At 39.6% G+C, this 22,822-nt stretch overlaps 2 protein-coding genes across 3 annotated transcripts in view; one reads left to right on the top strand and one right to left on the bottom strand.

Moving 5' to 3' along the window:
- The window catches only part of trim35-19 (tripartite motif containing 35-19), a 34,626-nt gene extending 13,125 nt beyond the window's left edge, over positions 1–21,501 (bottom strand). Inside the window, exon 1 of one of the 2 annotated variants that reach the window (XM_073944047.1) lies at positions 21,468–21,501. The gene's annotated coding sequence lies outside the window, so the exon portion shown is untranslated. Of the gene's footprint in view, positions 1–21,281 lie in introns of both variants that reach the window. The other variant, XM_073944046.1, reaches the window with a different exon arrangement.
- LOC101882702 (uncharacterized) lies at positions 7,260–16,496 on the top strand. The gene is made up of 3 exons (XM_073944023.1): positions 7,260–7,342; positions 10,453–10,568; positions 14,097–16,496. The coding sequence occupies exons 1-3, from the start codon at positions 7,308–7,310 to the stop codon at positions 16,307–16,309; spliced, it is 2,364 nt and encodes a 787-aa protein (XP_073800124.1). The 5' UTR covers positions 7,260–7,307; the 3' UTR covers positions 16,310–16,496.
- Positions 21,502–22,822: the final 1,321 nt, after the last annotated feature.

Genomic DNA, 22,822 nt, shown 5'->3' on the forward strand with positions numbered 1-22,822 from the left:
GCTTTAGCTTAGCTCTTAGCCCGCCGCGCTTCCCCCATCTTTGTTTATGATCTCTGTGCCACCTGCGAGCACTTCCGCCCGGCCGGGCAGGGCACTCAGCCTGGGGTGTTCTGGCAATCTCAGGGATGAGTCGAAGATTGCTAATAAAACTGTCCGGAATGCACAAACCAATATCCAAGATCTTCTGTTGGGTGTACGATGTAAAGGCACCACTGTTCTGCACAAACAGACCCGAAATGAGCAGGAATAGTGCTGCAAAACTGCAGAAACTGGAGAGACGCTGAGCCTCGCGATGTACACGCGCCGCCATCTTGCTTTATTAATGACTGTAAATGTACTATTTGTAGTGCAAACCGAGTAACCGAGAAACAAGTGGTAACAATAAATGTTATGCTCTTTGTACAAAATAACAAGTGAAATCCTTATATATATATAACAACAATTAAACAATAGCCAAGAGTCTGTCAACGAACAATAAACCGTCAAGATAAACAATGTCTTTATATTTCGCAGATTAAAATAAAAATAATATTTTAACTGGGCATTATACTGGGTTTCCACCAGGTGCTCCAGTTTCCCCCACAAGTCCAAAGACATGCTGTACAGGTGAATTGGGTAGGCTAAATTGTCCATAGTCGATGAGTGTGAATGAGTGTGTTTGGATGTTTCCCAGAGATGGGTTGCGGCTTCGTAAAAACGTGCTGGATAAGTTGGCAGTTCATTCTTCTGTGGCGACCCCGAATCAGTAAAGGTATTAAGCCGACAAGAACATGAATGAATGAATGAACTTGCATGTTCTCCACTTGTTGATGTGGGTTCGGCGTCCTCCGGTTTCCCCTCACAAGTCCAAAGACATGCGCTATAGGGGAATTGGGTAAGCTAAAGTTGTGTAAATGTGTGTGTATGGGTGTTTCCCAAAACATGCTGGATAAGTTGGCGGTTTATTTCGCTGTGGTGACCCCAGATTAATAGGGGGACAAAGCCTATGAAGAATGAATGTATATTTGTTATAAATGGGTGGTTTTGTTCCAATCACATACATTAAATGTTTAAATATCTATTAAATATGGTACTGCTCATATTATTTGACCATCTGTACACCAATATAAGTAGTGAATGTGCGTGTCCCTGGGTGGGGCTGAGTCGGTTTGGTAATGTGGGCTGGTGTGGCTACAGTGCCAGGGTTGAATTTTTGTCCCAGTCTGCCCCTGTGTGGGACAAAAACAAATCACCGGATACTTTATTAGAGATGTACGAATGCGTTCGATACTACAAATCCTATAAGCATCTTTGCACTTTTACATGTGCAACGACTTTTCTGACCGAACGCGCTCACTCTCACAAAACTAAGGACAAATGCACACAGCAATCTCCACTATAGCCGGACAGTTTTGTGCGAATTTTAGCTAAATCTAAGTGAAGTTTCTTAAACTAATTTCGAGAGGAGCACGTGATAGGACTGACTACAGCTGATCCCTATCACTACTCACTAACTAGCCAATCAGTTCACTCTAAATTCAATATACATATCCAGCCTAAACTTCATTCCTCATCTTCGTTTTGGAAACCCCCAAAACGCTAGCACTGTTTCACTTACAGCAAGGAGGTCATTGGTTCAACACGAGCTGAGCCGACCGATACTCTCTGTGCGGAGTTTGCATGTTCTCCCCGTGTTCGCGTGGGTTTTCCCCGGGTACTCTGGTTTCCTCCCACACTCAAAAACCATGCAACAAAAGTTAAAGTCACAAGCACTTACTACAAACCAGCGCAGCTATCAGCCTATTATGGGAAGCTATCAAGAACTACCTGATCTCATATCCCTCCAAATGCTTATTGACCAGGCGGTCATCTTTCACTAAGCTCAGGGTTCTCTCCCGGGACAGCATGCCAAACTTGCTTAAATAGTCAAGCATTATCTAAGTGTGAACTCTTGAAACGAAAACAAAAAAAAGTCGATATGCTTGCAAGGTAAAACAGTGCTTAGTCTCCAAATTTAAAACGTCAGCCAGGAAAGTTTGTTCATTTCTGTGCAATGTTTTTTTTTGCATGTGCGTGTGAAATATGCTGAGTTCTACTTTAAAATAAATCACTTTTATTAGTTTTTTCCCCTCTAGTCTCCAATTTCTAACATCACTTAGGAGTTAAAAAAACTCAAACCGGTTTGGCAGGGATCGTTAGCATACGGAAAGCGGAATGGGGTGGGGAGACGCTGCTGCTCTGGCGAAGTGAAAAAAGGCCTTCTAAAGTTTTGCTTTTGAAAAAAGGCCTAAGAGTTCAAGAAACTGTCAGAAAATATGGAGACCCAAGCGCAAGGGAGAAGTTCAAAGGATTTATTGAACAGAAATAAATCAACAATTCTGCTCTCCTGGACAGTAAGAAAAACAGTCACTCAAAAAATAACACAGGCAGTCTGAAATCGACCCTCCTCTGGGCGTTGTAGGACTGATCAAACGCAAAAGACCCTCTTGGGTTAGCAGTAGAAAAGTAGGGACAGACCTCAGGGAGCCGAGAAGATGAGACCTCACACGATCGTGGACTGTGGGCAGAGCAGAGGTGAGCCAGAGCACAGATGAACGGATGATAAGTGGTAAGATAAACAACACAGGACTAGACGAGACGGATTGTAAATGCGTAGATATCTTGAACAGAGAGAACCGGTAGCACTCGTAGCTCTTTGAACACAGAATCAATTAACAAGCACAGAACGAGAGAGAAGGGGAGACTAAATAGCTAAATAATCAGGGAGAACAGGTGAGAGCAATGGGGACGGGGAAACAAGCGAATTGATAACAGGTAAAACTGCATACAAATGACAATACACAAGAGGGAGACAGAGAAGTCACAAAAACCCCCGACAGAAACGTACTCAAAAATAAAAGAGATGGCAGCTATGACCTTCACTGTGGCTGTACATTTATTTTTCCACAAACCTTTTGGAACATGATTAGTTAATATCATTTGTATACATTTTAACATCATGTTTGTATTTAAAAAAGCTCGATAGCAGGCAAATATTTCAGTTCAGAAGAAAAGTTGCCCCCTCTCTTATAACATACACTTATACTCTTATACATTTCTTATAACTGAAAACTGAGAGTTAAATTACAATGGGACTTTTTGTAGATCTTTATGAAATACTACCAAAAATTACAGCTATTACACAACAATAAGCTACTGTTATTATTTAAAATAATAAATAGTGCCTATCACAACATAACATAAAAGGAAATGGTAGCAATATAGCAAAACAGCTTATTTTTCAACTTTTCTTAAACAAAAATTTTAGTTTTTTTCAATTACAAACAGCAACTTAATTTTTTTTCTTTTTTAAAAAACAGAAACATTGCTTTTCTGTTTCTTATAACTTTGTTAAATCTGTCTCTTATCTGCTTCCAGTCACGGGGATCGAGGTGAAATCTATAAGTATAGCCTGGTTTATACTCGACGCGTCCGCTTGTTCGCTTGAGTGCACGCGGCGAATGCGAAGTCACCGTGGAATTTGAGGAATTTCCGTTTTGGGTCCGCACGACATGATTTCAGCTGGCGGTATGCACGCCATTTTTTGAGAATCATGGCGTTTGATTTAAGTTGAATATGAAACACTTTGAAGAGATTTTGTCTGAAACAATATGACTGTACAGACATCTTTATGATCCGTGATTACAGAGATAACCAGATGACCAATGATTCTTGCTTATAAATTGCAACAGCCATGGGAAAGGAAAAAGTGTTTGTTAAAATTTGTTAAAACCCTGAGGGATAAGTTTGTTAAAACCAAAAGAGATCATGGCAAAAGTTTAGACCCATGTCCACAATTACAGAATATGTTTTTCCACCATTCAAAGGTTTTACACTGATGTATATCTTGCAATTTTGAATTAAAAACAATTTAATAGTTACAAAACTATAACTAAGGAACATTATTTATTTGATAACTGGAAAGGAATATTTGACCCTATCGGTTTACAATTTACCGATGCCCTGTTTTTCTAGGCTTATTGGTGATAATGGTCCAGAATGTTGGATCATTGTTGCCTTTTTAGCATAAGTAGAGGACAGAAACTAGCCAGACTAATGTGTGAACTTTGGAGCGGGCTAAATGTAAAAAAAAAAAAAAAAAATCTGTATTTTTTAATAAGTGTACTTTTTTTTTTTTGCGTTTATTCTTGCCATAATAAAATTTAATTTGTCGAGCAACCCATCTCCTTTTAATAATATTTTAATAAACTTTAATAGGTAAAACTGTCCAAGATATGAACAAAAGCAAGTGAGGCATCAAAGTTTGATTAAAATTTTTTTTTAATGGTTATAAAAATATTCATAATCATTAAAATAATATATAAAACAATAAACAAATTGTTTAAAAGTATTGAATGATATTAATTATATGACGTAGTTCCAGAAACTTCCTCTTCTCTGTTTATCCGTCTGTCTTTACGGTCAGTTTCTTTTGACCACCCGCTGTCTTTAAAAAAATATCACAACGGCAAACGCCGCAAGTATAAAAGCCTCGTCCGTTTCGCAAGGTGCGCGCGCAGTCAGCGGAGGTCCGTAATGTGGCGCCAGGCGAAAGTATGAATCCAGCTTAACTGCATCTGAAAGTGATTGGCGAAGGTTGTCGGGCAGTGTGTTTTTCCCCTGGAACCATCAAAGTTAACAGAACCAGTCCAGCTCTGGTAGAGGTTGAGAAGAATTAACATTATGAAACAAATGTGCAACACGGTTTCCCATCTGGTCCCGTGGAAGCCAGATCCACTTTATTCTCTGTCTCTAATGAAATGTTATTTTAAAGCACATCTGGAAGAAGGCCACGTCTCTGAAAACTGTTTTCAGTTTGCGTGGTTCTATAAAGATATTGAAGGATCAGCGGGACTGTAAGCTCCAGCAGGTTAGTCCAATGACGTGTCTACAGGTGGATGAAGGTTCACTGCATGTTCGGTCTTTTCAGAGCACAATGTTGATTAACTTAACTCATATCTGACTCTAATTTTAGTATGAGGTGGTTAAGAATTGCAATATATTTATCCTCATTTTATCAGACTCTATTTAAAAAACTTTGATAAGATTATTTTGTTTATTCTGATATTACCTTGGGTTTGTTATTCGGTTCGTTATTGTATATTATTCTCATCCATTGGGATTCCTATAACATCCTGAGTCCGTACCGGCCGAGTATACAATCTCTTAAGCACAAGCATGTCAGTCTTGGTCACTAAACAGAGGCGATTAACCACAATTCTCAAAAGGCAGAACCCTACTTACTCAGATTAGAATATTTTTGTCTGGTCCCCATAGATCTGCTACATACTACATCAAACAAAGCTATTTAATCATACTATGATCATTACTATAGAATTAAGCAGACCAATTTACTTAAACTATTAATAACTTTGAGTAATCACTATACGATTCAAATAGTATAATAAGTTTAGAGATGAAGATCTATCCCCTTAGATAGCCTTTTACAGTCTAAGAGTATACATGAATTAGTTCCAATGTGTTAGTCGGATCTCTAAGAACATCGTATAGCATGCCACGCTGCTCCGTCTATCATGTTTTAGTCCCTTGCTAAGCTGTACAGGGGTTTGAGGTGTTATGGACTTAACGTAATCTACTAGAGATAATAACATGAACTCTGTTTGAGTTGTTCAAAACATAACAATTTATTAGCCAGATAAATGTGTATTATGCCAATTCATCCAGTCAATTCATAAACAATCAATACACTGACTTCCTAAATTCAAAGTATACATAGAATGGAGCATTAGAGCTTCAAGCTATGGGCTGATCTGATAACAAAAATGCCCCGAACATTTATAAACTTTCCCTTAAGTATTAATTCTAAGAATTGCCTCGAGGAAAGGGGTGTGTAGAATAACAAAAGGCATTTGCATATAGTGGAAGAGTTTCTGCCTAGAGGAAAGGCACACCCATGGCAGTGATTCAAATGATACCTGAAGTTCTATATCTATTGTTTGAGTATGTCTATTTCTGAGGGAATGAGACCATTGTACCAGTCGCACTGAGACATTGCAAACGATAACAGGCATGATAGATAAAGTCCCTTGGGTTGATTTAGTACAATCTTTAAATTGACCACTCTGTGCAGGGATGCTTCAAATGATGTAAATGTTTCACATGTTTTATTGGCGGACGTTGTGATCGTAGATGAAAGTGAAGAGGGGGGGGTAGATGTTGTGATTGCGGATGAAAGTGAAGAGGGGGGGGCGGGCGTGGTTGGACATTGTGATTGCGGATGAAAAAGAAGAGAGGGGCGGGGGTGGTTGGACATTGTGATTGTGGATGAAAGTGAAGAGGGGGCGAGGGTGGTTGGACGTTGTGATTGCGGATGAAAGTGAAGACTGGGGGAAAGGGGGGCCTTGTGATCGCGGATGAAAGTAAAAAGTGAGCTGGGGGGTGGAGAGGAACGTTGTGATTGCGGATGAAAGTGAAGAGGGGGGCGGGGGTGGTTGAACGTTGTGATCGCGGATGAAAGTAATAAGGGGGGCGGGGGTGGTTGAACGTTGTGATCGCGGATGAAAGTGAAAAGCGAGGTGGGTGGTGGAGGGGGACATTGTGATCGGGGATGAAAGTGAAGAGGGGGCGAGGGTGGTTGGACGTTGTGATTGTGGATGAAAGTGAAGACTGGGGGAAAGGGGGGCCTTGTGATCGCGGATGAAAGTAAAAAGTGAGCTGGGGGGTGGAGAGGAACGTTGTGATCGCGGATGAAAGTAATAAGGGGGGCGGGGGTGGTTGGACGTTGTGATCGCGGATGAAAGTGAAAAGCGAGGTGGGTGGTGGAGGGGGACATTGTGATCGGGGATGAAAGTGAGGGGGAGTGGGAGGGGCCCTTGCGCGGGCCCTTGATAATGTCTTTGGGGGCCCCCTAAATGTGTGGGCTAGAATCGTCCTAACTAACCCCACCCACCCCCTAGCTGCGCCCCTGACTGCAGTAAAGTGCGTGACTGCGGGTGAAAAATTGCAGTACTGCGCATGCAGAAACATGCGTTCTCAGTAGCCATATCTGTAGCTACAAGTGTATGATGTACTCAAGGAACTTCAAAATTAAATTTGGCTTGAAACAGCATGTAAAGAATCTTGTCGATGCTAGTAGACTTCCAGATAAACCGGACTGAACTATGTAGAAAGACATCCAGCCCTGGAAAGCTGCTGTCTACACATCACTTCTGATTGGCTGCCATGTATTTTTATAAGCTGAGTATTAGTGTTTAAGCCCACATTTTAATGCACCATTCAAAAGATTTTAATCACTCAGGTGATTCAGGAATCCAAGACACACCTGTCATATGATTTTCAGCAACTCTCAACATCCAGACTTCAGGTTTGTCAGTATTTACTGTTTGTACCAATTAGCAATAATTATTTATAAATGTCAGCAGCAAAAATGTGTTTCCATTTTTGACACTTTGTATATCAGGTGTATATAGCCTGCTGCTGTGGGCAGAGCATTACCCTGGCAAAGAAAATTAAGCAATGTTCATTTCGAATTCAAATGACTATTTATTAAATAACTCAAAAATCAGTTCACTCTACCCCCGACTGTGCTCATCTAATCTAGTTGATTGCTAGCTGAAGTTGACTGAAATCTAATATGCCTTTTTCTTTGTGTTTTTAATTACATTTTCATAATGGTTGATTTGTTGTATGCATTTTGTTCTGGCTGGCTTTTTTATATTCCCAAATAATGTTTAACAGAGCAAGAACATTTTCACAGTATGTCTGATAATATTTTTTCTTCTGGAGAAAGTCTTATTTATTTTATTTCGGCTAGAACAAAAGCAGTTTTTAATTTTTTAAAAATCATTTTAAGATCAAAATTATTAGCCCCTTTAAGCAATATTTTTTCGATAGTCTGCAGCAGGGGTTCCTAAACCTTTCAGCCTGCGACCCCCAAAATAACAATGCCAGCGACTCGTGACCCCCAATATCCTCTGAGGTGGTTATAAATACAGAAACCTTGCATGCAATGGCGCACACACACCAACAGACCCAAGTCTATTCTTCGTTTTTTTTTTTTTTTTATGTATGTATGAGAGCTGTACATGTGCCAGAAAGTTTAACCTAAAATCAATCTGCTGCATCTGATGCTATTGCTGTGTCTTTAATATATTGTAATTACTTCAGGGGTCGCAATCCAATAGAACTAGTAACTATAAGCTATTATATTAACTATATAGTAACTATAAACATAATTTTTTTCTTTCTTTTCAGTATAGTTATGGATAAAACCTGGTAATTCTTATGGTTTAATAAAAATAAATAGATTTTTGGAAATCACCAGGTGACCCCCCCCCCCTTCATTGTCCCGCGACTCCTCGGGGAGTCCCGACCCCCACTTTGAGAACCACTGGTCTACAGAATAAACCACTGTAATACAATAACTTGCCTTATTACCCTAACCTACCTAGTTAACATAATTAACCTATTAAGCCTTTAAATGTCACTTTAAGCTGTATAGAAGTGTCTTGAAAAATATCTAGTCAAAATCAGTTATTAGAGATGAGTTATTAAAACTATTATGTTTGTGTTGGAAAAAAAATATATACACACACACACACACACAAACACACACACGCAAGCACGCACAGACATACTAGTGCTATCAATCGGTTAAAAATATTAACTAATTAATCACACTTTTTAAAATTAATCACGATTAATCGCATTTGAAAGACTGAAACTTTTAATTTTGGCTAATCAAATTAATGGAAACTCAAGACAAACTATTTAAATTGAAAATATGATTGTTTATCATAATTTTTGCTTAGCTTGTAACACAGATGTCTTCATGTAAACAATATACCCGCAATAAACCATCAAGATCCTCAATCTGTTGGCTTGACAGCCATATTTATTACAGAAATAAAAACACAGGTATGTAAGTGCAATTTGAATGTCAAAACAATCAATGGCAATAATAAACAAAAACTATTTCCATGTTGGATTCTAAGTGGACTGCAAAAAATGCCAAAATACAGGCATTGCAGATGTGGAAAATGGAAAACTATAATAATTAAGTATTGAATACAAACAATTGCACTCGTTGTTAAGTTGTATTGCTGTGATTTGAGAACATTAATTATAAAGTAGAAACTATTTTGCTTAGTCCTCCTTTACATTCAGCCCGTTGCTAAAACAGTCCAGTCTGCTGACATTATTAGGCGACAATATGGGCCTTTTCTTTTGAATGATGTGACCTGAGAGTGAGAACAGTCTTTTACAGGCAAACAAAAGCAAATAAAAAACACTCTTCCACCAGTCCTTACTTCATATTCTCATCCAATATTTGTCAAGGGGGAATGATCGATATGTTGCTGAATGAAAGTGAAACTACCGAACTGCAGTTAAAGTGGAAAAATTAAAAATGAAACACACAAAAATACATGAAACTCTGGAAACGCCGGATAGGCTAGTGATGTGACATTAAGGCCCAATCCTACATCTATTTTTGCATCCCTACCCCATCCCCTTGGCCCTTAAAACAGAGTGTGAAGGGGAAGGGCTTAAAAATTTACCACTTTATTAATTGGGACACCACTACAGCACTTGCACACGTCATCATATGTCATCGCGATCTCTCGCTTCAGATCAGACGATCGCCACTGCTGTAGTTATTGCAGTCATGTTATTTTATGGTATTTATCTTTAGGAAATGACTGAAAACATATATTATGTCACCATAACGATAGATTGTGGCAATACGATCCTAACTATACTGTGCATTTACACAGTGGCCATATTCATCTATGTAAACACACCAAAAACAACATTAACATTATAGCAGACACTGTAAAAAGCTCATTCCCAGCCACTCCTTTCTTCATCTTCCTCTCCCTTTGTTTGCTCAACATTTTTTCTACACTTTCTAACTGGAGTCTCAGGTGGTGCAGTTTTACATTACATGTTTGAAGTAACCATGAATTACTGTAAACTTCTCAACACAAAACACAACATTTCCCCTTTTTCTCAAAAGAATAACCTTCTCTAAATATATCAACTTGTGGCGGCGCAGTACTGCTGTCGCCTCACAGCAAGAAGCTCTATTTAAAAAGCAAAAAAAAAAAAACTACTTTAATAGTTAAATAAATAATTCCTTTCTACAAGCAAAAAATAAATCCCAGCAAAATATACTGATGCTTACTATGCTAAAGTAGTATTTTAAAAGCAAAACACAACTTTACCTTTGATAAGTGATGTAATAATTCATTTCTAATAGCAACAAATGAATCCAAGCAAAACAAACAGATGTTTAACATGATGTAAAAATGTATGCGCTGTATACCACCATCCTCGCTGAATATTGAAATGCTTTCAACTTGACATAATAAAAAGTTTATTATTGTTTTACTATCAATTAATAAAGCATATAAACCTCTGTACTCCAGTTACTTTACAATTGGATGCAATATACTGAATTGTTGCCCTTTCCAGAAGGTTAAACGGCTTGGGAAGAAAAAAAAACTGTGAAGACGACAAGGAGCTGAGTCCTGATGCGATTATGAGAAATCCTCCATCAAGTAAAGACGGTAAAATATCAAGCGACACAGGCAAGTAAAGTCTTTTGAGCGCAATGTAACGCAGGGCGCGACGCAATTGTTGTTTGCTAGTTTCAGCTTGGCTTGTTTTGACGTTTTGCGCCACGCTATTTAAATGCATTTGCGCTCATATGTGCGCCCATAGGCGTTCTGGTCGAAAAAGGGAGGCGTGTTGAGGTGTATTGCTGGTGCGTTGCTATTTTGAGAAACTATAATAGATTTTTTAATAGACCAGAACAAAGTCGATCTAAAGTCCAGCGCAGAGTGCGTTAGTTGTGCGCCTCGCTTAAACACTGCTTAATACTGGGATGATGAGTCAGACGAAGTGGGATCCATTTGCAGCGTCTTTATTGAAAACAACACAAATAAAGAAGCAGATGTACGTTTCACAGACGAGATGATCAAATCAGGGAACTCACTCAAAGTCGGGTCACAAGCAAAGTCGTAGGCAGGCAGCAAAGATACATAGACGAGGATACAGGCTAGGATCTGGGCAGGCGGCATAGAATCACAGGTACACAAACAGTCCGGGTCGGCAACAGTAAACAGTCAGATAATGTGGGAAAAAACGCTTGGAATTGAATGCAGAGCAAAACAAGACTTCGAACAGAATGACAGGCGAGAAGGGCTTATAAGCGTGTGTGTGTATGGGTTTCAGCTGGACGGTAATCAAGGTCTCGCGGGGTCTTGTGGGTAATGGAGTTCTTATGACTTCAGTAGTCGGGCGAGCGGGACCTCTGCTGGTTGGTGAGGGGATTAACTGGGACCGAGCCTGTGACAAATACACACAAGATATAGAGCAATACGCAAATATCTATACAAATGAAAAGAATTAAAATATTAAGGATATATATAGGATATAAATCTAAAAAATTTAAATATTACAAAACATATTATTTTCTAGCCTACATAAATATAAAAAAACACTGCCTTCATGCTTTCTTTATCTCGGGAGGCTTTTTCAGTTCATTCATAACAATTTGCTTTTGTATAATGTTATTATTATTAGCAGTATTATTTAATATATCCATATTTATATTTGTTTTATTAAAAACAAGCTTGGATTTGTCCACCTGTCAGGTTTTAGACCATATGGGGCACAGCATGTGTTTTAGGATATAACTCAGGTTTTTGAGCACACTTCGTTATTGTTGTTAATTTATTCGTTTGCTGGAAATTAGAACTGAATTTAGAAATAGTTTTAAAACAAATCTTTGCGCTTAACAAACTAAATTAATTATTTATAGACTAATTGATGTCTGAGCGTAAAGGTTTTCTATCCACGAGAGCGAAAGTGAAAGTTAATAATTTATCCCTCATTCTCGCACTGTAGATGCTCTGTTTAACTGATTCTTGCTAGTGAAAGGTTCAGTTTTTCCACTTACACTTACTTTACATCATGTAAATAGCGAATGCGCTTATGGCGCCACACAACTGACTCTTAAAGAGAATGGGAGATGAGACTCTGATTAGTTTATTCTCAAAACACAACTATAACTCATCAAGAAAATAGGCTCAACCCTTTTATACCATGCGCCACGGCGCAAAGCGAATTTTTCCATCCACATATAAGCAAAACTGGATTCTGAAACGCCCTGAATGCGTTTGCGCCCTGCGCTTTGCACATGAACCGTCAAAATAGAGCCAAATGTGTGTAAGAGTAAAGTAGGAACTAGATTTTCTTTCAAATATACTTTTCTCGTATGGCACAGCTTTTGAAAATGATGAAATGAGACTGTGCTGGGTAGTTGCGCTGGTTTACCAACACTAGTTTGGGTTTGTAATTTCGTTGCATCTTCATAAGGGTGGTATAGTTATAAATGATGAAACAGGTGTGCGGTGTTGCCTGCTTTTGATGGCACGAGTTTTGTGTCGGATTGCAAAAAAACGAAGTAGCTCCAGACTACTGAAGTCTAGTGATGTTTCTTGTCAACAATGTCTGTGACTCTGACCTTTTTGACCTTATTCTTTTCTTACTCCTTCAATTGCAACAAACACTGTTTGGCTGTAAACTTGTATACTGTGTGCGGCACTCGGAAGGGCAGGCAGCAAAATGTCTGCACAACGTTATGCATAGTGCGTACATATTATCGAGCAATTATCGAATAGTCATTATTGTTTTATCAAAGAATTATATATCGTGATAATTATCGTTATCGAATTATCGCCCAGCCCTAATCACGAAGATGATAAATTACACCAAAACTAACAACCCATTCAGCTATATGCTATAGAGATGCGCGGATGGGCTATTATTTCATCCGCAACCGCATCATAAAACTCATCATCCGTCCGCCATTCATCCGCACTAACATTTTTGACCAATTTTTAAAACCGCACCCGCCCACCATCTGCTGACTGAGCTCTTTATTTGAATGGCTTATTCCTTTTTATTATTAAATGAATGTTTCTTTATTGATTATTAGACAATAGAGAATGACTTTAATGACATGCAGTTAATCCAAACGTGCAAGTCTAATCCAGCATTAATTGACGCTTTGAAGTGACGCTAAACAATACGAGGACGTGTCTTTTTACTTGATTCGATTCCTCGGTCGGTCCTTGAGTCTTTTCCTTGCGTCCTTCCCTCGCATCCTATAGGGGTGGAAAGACGAGGAAAGAAAGCAAGGAAAGGAAACAAGGATACACAAATAAGAAATGAGAAGCACCCCTATAAAGCTCTCAGAATATCAGCAGTGAACTCCGTCTCCAATCGGTGCACAGGGACAAAAATAAATAAATAAATAGCCTAAATGAAACGCACTGTACTGTACAATTTTTTTTTATTATTGTAGCCTAATAGAAAACGCATTTTGACACATCATTTCTACCTTCAGACGAGAGCGCCTGGCCTCAATGCGCCCTGCTGCACTGAAGGAGCGCTCGCTCGCAGCACTTGTTGCTGGAATGCATAGAATTCTCTTGACAAGGTGCTGTAGTCGTGGGAATGACTGCCTTGTTTCTCCCAAAAGGAAAGTAGATTTTCCTCTGCTGATCCGTCTATACTTAATTTTGTAGAGGAAGACTTCTGTACTTCATCCAGAATTAGTGTATCCGATTCCTCCTCTCATTCTGTGAAGTCAGTCCTAGGCTTTTTCGTTGGTGCGCCAGCTATGTGTACAAAACAGTACAACCGCCCGCCACCCGCCCGAATTTAATTAAAATATTATTTTTCGTCACGTCATCCGCCCGATCCGCGGTTTATCCGCGGATTCCGCGGCTGTAACCGCCATCTGCGCATCTCTAATATGCTACTCTGCTTCACTGTAAACAGTGTGCGCCTGTCGAAAAAGTCCCCAGTCTGACGTCACCGGGTAGTAAGAATAAAACGCAAATTTTCCGGAAGTGGGAAAACAGCCACATTTACTTTAAAATTTGTGCGCTTGCGTTTTGTAAAACTATTAATATGGCATTTTATGGTATTATAGAGTATTTTCACAAACCATTCTACCTTTATTTAAATAGTTTTTTAACCTACAATATGCTCTTTAATTTTGGAACTTTTTTTTCATACAAGTTCTTAATCTTTTTTTTTTTCAGGAGGTAAACCAGCAAAAACATGGACACAAACTTCTCTAAACATAACAATAACGGCACTGACAGTTGCAGTAGTTGCAGTATTAATAGATATTGCAGGAACAACAGGAGTAGTTAACACAGTTGCAGGAGCAGCAGCAGGAGCCGCAGCAGGAGGGGGTATATACATTTTAAGATCATTACGGGAACCAGAAGTGAGGCGAGAAGCAGAAATGGTGGGAGCAGCAAGTTCAGCCATAGCAGGAGGTATAGCAGGAACAGCTCCAGCAACCCTGCTATCATTAATAGGATGGTCACAGAGAGGATCATCAGTAGTTGGAGCAATAGCAGGAGCAGCAATAGTGGCAGTTACAAGAACATATTTACAGCATGCTACGAGCACAATACTACAGGCTATATACAAAGTGATGAATGTGGTAGCTCTATTGAAACAAGTAATATCAGTAAAAAACCAAGCATTAATTCCAGCAACAATAGCCAAAGCGGGAGTTGCAGCATTAGGCAGTTTTAAAGCAACAGCAGGAACAGCTGCAACAAGTGTATTAGCAAGAGGATTTAGATTTGCAACAGGAAGAACAGGAGGAGGAGGAGCAGAAGAAGCAGGCTTGGGAGCAAGAGGACTGGAACAAGAGCAGGTGGAACAGGAGCAGGAGCAACAGGAGCACGAGCAACAGGAGCAGGAGCAAAAGGAGGAGCAGCAGCAGCAACATGAGCAGGAGAAACAGGAGCAGGAGGAGCAGGAGCAACAGGAGCAGGAGCAGCAGGAGACACAGGAACAGGAGAGGGAGAAGCAGGAGGAACAGGAGCCACATGTGGAGCAGGAGGAACCGGAGCAGAAGGAGCTGGGGGAACAGGAGCAAGAGGAACAGGAGCAGGAGAAAAATGAGCAGGAGCAGGAGGAACAGGAGCAGGAGAAACAGGAGCAACAAGTGCAAACAGAACAGGAGCAACTTGAGCAGGAGGAAAAAGGGCAGGAGGAGCAGGAGCAACAGGAGCAGGAGGAACATGAGCAACAGGAGCAGAAGAAACAGGAGCAAGAGAAGCAGGAGCAACAGGAGCAGGAACAGGAGGAACAGGAGCAGAAGGAACAGGAGCGAGAGGAGCAGGAACAACAGGAGCAGGAGGAGCAGGAACAGGAGGACCAGGATCAGGAGCAGGAGGAACAGGAGCAGAAGGAGCAGGAACAGGAGGAACAGGAGCAGGAGGAACATGAGCAACAGGAGCAAAAGGAACAGGAGCAGGAGCAACAAAACCAGGAGGAAACGGAACAGGAGGAGCAGGAGCAACAAGTGCAAACAGAACAGGAGCAACTTGAGCACGAGGAACAGGAGCTGGAGGAGGAGCAAGAGGAGCAGGAGCAAAAGGAACAGGAGCAGGAGCAACAAGACCAGGAGGAAACGGAACAGGAGGAGCAGGAGCAACAAGTGCAAACAGAACAAGAGCAACTTGAGCAGGAGGAACAGGAGCAGGAGGAGCAGGAAGAACAGGAGCAGGTGGAGGAGCAGGAGGAGCAGGAACAGGAGCAGGAGGAGCAGGAGGAACGGGAGGAGGAGCAGGAACATGAGCAGGAGGAGCAGGAGGAACAGGAGCAGGTGGAGGAACAGGAGGAGCAGGAACAGGAGCAGGAGGAGCAGGAGGAACAGGAGCAGGTGGAGGAGCAGGAGGAGCAGGAGCAGGAGGAACAGGAGCAGGAGGAACATGAGCAGGAGGAACAGGAGCAGGAGGAGGAGCAGGAGGAGCAGGAACAGGAGGAACAGGAGCAGGAGGAACAGGAGGAACAGGAGGAGGAGCAGGAACAGGAGGAGCAGGAGGAACATGAGCAGGAGGAACAGGAGCAGGTGGAGGAGCAGGAGGAACAGGAGCAGGAGGAGCAGGAGGAACATGAGCAGGAGGAACAGGAGCAGGAGGAGCAGGAACATGAGCAGGAGGAGCAGGAGGAACAGGAACAGGAGGAACAAGACCAGGAGGAAATGGAACAGGAGGAGCAGGAGCAACAGGAGCAAGAGGAACTGGAGCAACAGGAGAAGGAACAGGAGCAGGAGGAACATAAGCAGGAGGAGCAGGAGGAGCAGGAGGAACAGAGCAACAGGAGGATCAAGAGGAGGATCACAGAAGGATCAAGAGCAACAGGATCAAAAGGAACAGGAGCAGGAGCAACAAGAGAAAGAGGAACAGGAGCAACAGGAGTAGGAGGAACTGGTCTGTCTATAAGCTGACATACGAGTGATCTGCTGATGAATCGACTGATCTTCACGGCTTTAAAATGCTCCAGTGTCCCTGTATGTGTTTAACCTACGATGAAGAGCTCATTGCTCAATTCACCTGTGATTCTCTAATTTGATCCACACTGGCCATAATACTCCAAGGGTCAACAAAAGTATCCTCAAAATTTACAATTTAATTAAAAATAAATCAAATATAAAATTTCATTTGTCAAGTATAATTCTATTACGCCAATTGCAGAATAAAAACAACGATAAGCCTGTTCAGAAATGATTCATATACAATATCAATTGCTCAAAGATAAATAAAGAGTTAGAGATGCATACTATGAGCGAACAATACCAACAGAAACATGTTGTTTGGATCATTAACATATTTTAAACAGCTCCTTTGATAGAAAGTTGAATGTCAAAGAAAATTTATGAAATGTGTTATAAAATGTAAGGATAATTATCGATTACTTTTACACAGACTTTTACAAAGTCCTGTACCTTATTAGTCTTTGCTGATCCTTCCTTTAATATCAAACGGCCAGTGAATCCCACGTTGAACTGCATGGTATTGTATTAATCATCAGAAAACACAGCACAAGGTTGGCTATACTGTGGTATTGTTTTGAAAATACACTTCAACCGTTTATTCCCCACAACCGCATCTCTCAGTGATGGCAAAATCATCTTTTCCAATGGCAAAAGGTTTGAACTCAAGGCAATTTATATAAACAACACTGTGTCGACTATTTTTTTTTTTGAGGAATCAATTAAACACGGTTCACTTTCAGATTTAAGGCTCAGCTAGATGTTTTAATTTACTTGTGTTACACTCGATGTGGAAGGTCATTTTTAAAAACCCATAAAATGGGCTCTTTAAATTAGCTTACCAGAAATTAAAGTTTGTTAATTGAAACACTGGAGAACTTTTATGCCGAGTTCAGACTGCATGATTTTCAGAGTAGTCGTGTCACAGATGTTTTCACACTGCATGACTATCTGGGCTAGCTTTTCGTCGCTGCTTTGTTTACACTGCAAGATGGATCGCCGACAGGGACTTTCACATTGCATGACTTTACTATAGGAAGAATCGCCGACAACTTCGTCCAAACTATGTCTCACAGCCAAAAACACGTCGTATATCTTTTGTTATTAACTACATAATGAGAAAGAAGCCTTTAATGGGGTTGAACATGTACATGTTTGCTCACCAGGGTTTAAAGGGAATTAGCCATTTCTCCTCAACGTTGATAATAAACTCATTTCTTTCTGTATGAAACGTCAAACAGACAGTTGCTCCTGAGTCCAGTCAAACCTCCACTAGATATTCCTCCATTTCGTGGGTCCAAATAAATCAAAAAAAGAGCGCTTTTAACATCTTCCCCAGCCTCCCGCTGGCCTGCAGCAGGTACACACACACGCACACACAAGTGAATGCCGCTCTTTCATTGGCTGTAGGCGATCGCTGATGGTATTTTCAGTCAAAGCTCATTTCACACGGCATGATTTGAATCGCCGACAGCTCCAGATATTTAGCACGCCAAATATCTCACAGGCATCGGCGACTCATCGGCGATTCTCTCAGATGGCGTCTTTGATAGTTCATACTGTGTGATTGTCACTCACGTGCACGAGCAGCGATTTGCCTGTGATTTCAGGCATTTGTCGGCGATTTCTCAAAACCTGTCGGCGAGCCAAAATCAGGGCTAAAATCACGCAGTCTGAACTAGGCATTAATTACAGTTTTAATTTGTCTTATCTTATTGAACCAGACAGATGTTAGTTGACACACTGGTGATAATTGTTCTTGTTTTTATATATATATATATATATATATATATATATATATATATATATATATATATATATATATATATAAAATTCAGAATTATTAGCCCCCCTGTTTATTTTTTTCCCCAATTTCTAGTTTAACGTAGAGAAGATTTTTTTCTAAACATAATAGTTTCAATAACTAATCTCTAATAACTGATTTATTTTATCTTTGTCATTCATTCATTTTCTTGTCGGCTTAGTCCCTTTATTAATCCGGGGTCGCCACAGCGGAATGAACCGCCAACTTATCCAGCAAGTTTTTACGCAGCGGATGCCCTTCCAGCTGCAACCCATCTCTGGGAAACATCCACACTTACACACTCATACACTATGGACAATTTAGCCTACCCAATTCACCTGTACCGCATGTCTTTGGACTGTGGGGGAAACCGAAGCACCCAGAGGAAACCCACGCAAAGGCAGGGAGAACATGCAAACTCCACACAGAAGCCTTATCTTTGTCATGATGACTGTAAATAATATTTGACTAGATATTTTTCAAGACACTTCTATACAGCTTAAAGTGACATTTAAAGGCTCAACTAGATTAATTAGGTTAACTAGGTTAGGGTAATTAGACAAGTTATTGTATAATGATGGTTTATTCTGTAGACTATCGAAAAAAATATATCGCTTTAAGGGGCTAATAATTTTGACCTTAAAATGGGTTGAAAAAAAATGTAAAACTGCTTTTATAGTAGCCAAAATAAAACAAATAAGAAAAACACATGATCAGACATACTGTGAAAATATCCTTGCTCTGTTAAACATCATTTGGGAAAATTTTATTAATTATTATATTATCTGACTTCAACTGTATATATATATGCCCTCATTCTGTAAAAAAAATAAAAAATGAGTAAAGAAAATATGCAATCTTCAAGCATTTTCTCTTTGATTTGATTTGTATACATTTATATTGTCCTTTAAGTTAGTTTTGTACAGACCTTTGTTCAGTATAAGCTGAATTTAAATATGATCTATAAATCACTTTTAATTGATTTGTTTTACTTAAATTTTTTTCACCATAAATGTTATTGTTCAACTATGTATGTCCTAAATATAATGACACATACCTTGTGATTTTTGGCAAAAAAAAAAAAAAATGGTTTGTACAAATTATAATGTCAGATTTCTACATTTAGCGTTATCAGCAACAGTAGTTACAGTGAATTTTTCACAGTACTGAATATTTTACTATTTATTTCTATTCAGCTGATTATTTCTTCATGTATTCATAATCAAACTACAGTTTCTAAGTTCTGTTTGTTTAAATCAAGTGTCTTGCAGTACAGTTGTTTGTAATAAATGCAAAGCAAATGACATTTGTCCTCCACTTCTTGACTGATCTGAAAAATAGTCCGACCCGTGACTACAAAACTACTGTGTGATTCGAACCATGAGATTTGTGATTCGTTACACCACTACTAAATCAGTATATGATGAGTCTTCACAGAAAGTCAAGGTAGGGCACCTTGTCTCTCCTGCACTCAGCCTTAGTACAGGCTCCCCACAGGGATGTGTGCTGAGTCCCTTACTGTACACTCTTTATACACACGATTACACTACCTTCCATTATAGTAATTCTATCCTGAAGTTTGCAGATGATATTGCAGTGGTTGGGCTCATCACAGATAGAGATGAGACCGCATAGAGAGATGAAGTAAATAAACTGGCTTTATGGTGCACTGATAATAACTTGGCCCTCAATACCTTAAAAACAAAAGTTTTTTTTATTGTTGTTGCTTTAGACCAGGGGTGTCAAACTTAATTCCTGGAGGGCCGAAGCCCTGCACAGTTTAGTTCCAACCCTGCTCCAACACACTTACCTGTAGGTTTCAAACAAGCCTGAAGGACTCAATTAGTTTGATCAGGTGTGTTTAATTAGGGTTGGAACTAAACTGTCCAGAGCTGTGGCCCTTTTGGAACTGAGTTTGACACCTGTGCATTAGATAAATAGGACTGCACTGAAGGGAAGGCCAAACGTAAACTTTGTTGTATTTTATACAACGACAATAAAGATTCTGATTCTACTCAAAGGGATTTCTTCAACGTAGTAACAGATGAGATATCCTAGAGTATATTAAACTTTTAGACATTCTCAAGTACATCAAACATTGATAGCTTAAAAGATTAAAGGCATGCCTGTGTTCAAGGCTGGAATACTGTATAAAAGGCTGGAGCAGACAGACCAGCAGCTCGCTTAACTGACTTCTGTGTACTGAATGTCTTAGGCCCTCTATTGTCAACGGAGGATAATGTAAAGGATTTTGTTTAGTTATTGTGATTGTTTTTAAGTCTTCTTTTTTTTTTACTGGATTGTTTATTAATTAAAGTGAACGTGATTTTATTAATTTTCTTCACTGGAGTGGACATTAGCTTCATTTGCAGAACATATCAAGATACCTTGTGTGGTAAGGTATGGATCTAATTTATTCCTTGAAAAACATTACAAAAGACAGTCCTAAACGAAACTCTAGCTCAGAAATACAGCCAAGAGAGGATACTGGTTTCTTTATTTAATTAGGGTATTAAATAAAGGTATCCAGTACAATGTCCTATTTGTGCCCTACTGAAAAAGAAACTGCTTAAACCAGCCTAGGCTTGTTGGCTGGTTTTAGCTGGTCAAGCAGGCTGGTTTTAGAAGGGTTTTGGACATTTCCAGGCTGGTTTCCAGCCTTTTCCAGCCCGGTCTTAGCTGGTCAGGCTGGGAGATGACCAGCTAAAACCAGCTTGACCAGCAGCCAGGCTGGAAGCCCAGCCAAAACCAGCTATTTCCAGCTTAAACCAGGTAGGTCAAGCTGGTTTTTAGCTAGATTTAGCTGGTCATTTTCCAGCCTGACCAGCTAAGACCAGGCTGGAAATGGCCAAAATCCCTCTAAAACCAGGCTGGTCGACCAGCTAAAACCAGCCAACCACCCTAGGCTGATTTAAGCTGGATATTTCAGCAGGGATAGTGCAAACCATGAGAAATTAGTGGTAACAGTAAATTATAGGCTCTTCATACAAAACTAACAAGTGAAATGAACATCCCTAAAATTCAAAATCCTTATATATGCGTTAACAACAATTAGCCAAAAGACCGTCAACAAACCATTAACCGTCAAGGTAAACAAAGTCTTTTATATTTCGCAAACAATACCTTAAGTGTGGCCTTCATCATCCAGAAGATAAGAGTGGAAGAAATCTTTTTAACTTCCTTTGAATTCGTTTTCACTGAGAGCACTCCAAAAGTGCTGATTTTACCTTTTGTAACGTTAGCAATAATCACTTCTCTATATAAACTTCCCAGTGTTCACACACAGCGCTTTTCCAAGACAACACCGACCTCTACTGGATGGAAGTAGAAGTGTCAGAGATTGGAAGATTTTTAGGTCATCTACAATAATGCGATTTTGACCTGGTTTATTTACTTTAATAAGCTAAAAGATAAAGTTAAAGATAAAAGGGGAAAGAAAACACCGTTCATTCATTAATTTGCCCATGAATCCAAGTCTCATTACATGCTACTGTATACACAAATTAAAATCATATCTGTTATATACGGGCAAAATCCTGTGAAATGTGTATTTGTTATGGATTTTTTGGTATATGATATTTATTTATAAGAAAAATTAAATAATATCCCTCCTGTGAAATATTTATCCCTGTTCAAATATTATTCAAGTGATATTTAATGTAGCAGGTAAGTTTCGTTTTGGCTGGAAAGAAAGCATTAATTAAAAAAAAAAAAACACATTTTAAGGTCCATATTATTATACCCCTTTAGCAATATTTGTTTTGGATTGTCTAAAGAACAAACCACTGTTATACAATGACTTGCCTATGTCACTTTAGGCTGAATACTAGTATCCTGAAAAAAATATCTAGTCAGATATTATGTACTGTCATCACTGCTCACCACACACCTGCTATATAATGATAGAGCCAATTCAGTGGATGGGGATGACTGGGAGGACATAATGGGTAAAAACCGATGGAGGGAATTTGGCCTGGACACTGGGATTACAACCCTACTCTTTACATGGACATTTTAAAGGGCCATGAAACCCCCTTGTTTCAGCAGGGTTTTTTCACACCTCTACGTTGGAAAAACTCAGGAAAGTGGGCGTGTTCAGCTCTATTTAGGGGGTGTGACAGAGGAGGGAAAGAGGGAAGGTCTGTAAAAATTAGCATAAAAGTGGGAGTGTCGGTTTGGGCACGTGCTGATTTTCACAGAGGCAAAACAAACACCCAGACGCAGGGCAGAAAAACGGTGACTGTGTTTACATGGACATCAGTAATAACAGAACAGAACAGTAACAGAAAACAGTAATCAAATTATTTGCCAAATTGTTAAATGTTGGCCTTTAACTGCAGTTTGGCTCTTTCATTCAGGAATTTCATTCATGCCCCTCTTGACAAGTGAAGTATATGATTCAAGGAATTGCTGGAAGCTTCTATTTTTAATACAATGTTTGATACTGCACTGGGAATGAAAGAAAATAAACCTCTGCATTTCTCTTAGATGCACTCAGTAGCGTCAGAAAGCCTTGCGTGTTATTCTTGTCAAATCCTACACGAGGGTAAGTTTGATAGTGGTGCTTACATGTTTACACTCTGAGAGCAGCATTTACAGCCGATCTTTCAATCTATAATACTGTAGTGATATTAACGTACGGTACACTTTATTAATTTAGAAAT

The sequence above is a fragment of the Danio rerio genome, chromosome 3, assembly GCF_049306965.1.
Source record: "Danio rerio strain Tuebingen ecotype United States chromosome 3, GRCz12tu, whole genome shotgun sequence".
In the NCBI taxonomy this organism is placed as follows: Eukaryota; Metazoa; Chordata; class Actinopteri; order Cypriniformes; family Danionidae; genus Danio; species Danio rerio.

Excerpts from the sequence above, each read along its gene's own strand:
- LOC101882702 (XM_073944023.1), top strand. The coding sequence starts at position 7,308 with ATGATTTTCAGCAACTCTCAACATCCAGACTTCAG. Across the intron at positions 7,343-10,452 it reads TCTCAACATCCAGACTTCAG|AAGGTTAAACGGCTTGGGAA; the intron begins GTTTGTCAGTAT and ends TGCCCTTTCCAG. Across the intron at positions 10,569-14,096 it reads TAAAATATCAAGCGACACAG|GAGGTAAACCAGCAAAAACA; the intron begins GCAAGTAAAGTC and ends TTTTTTTTTCAG.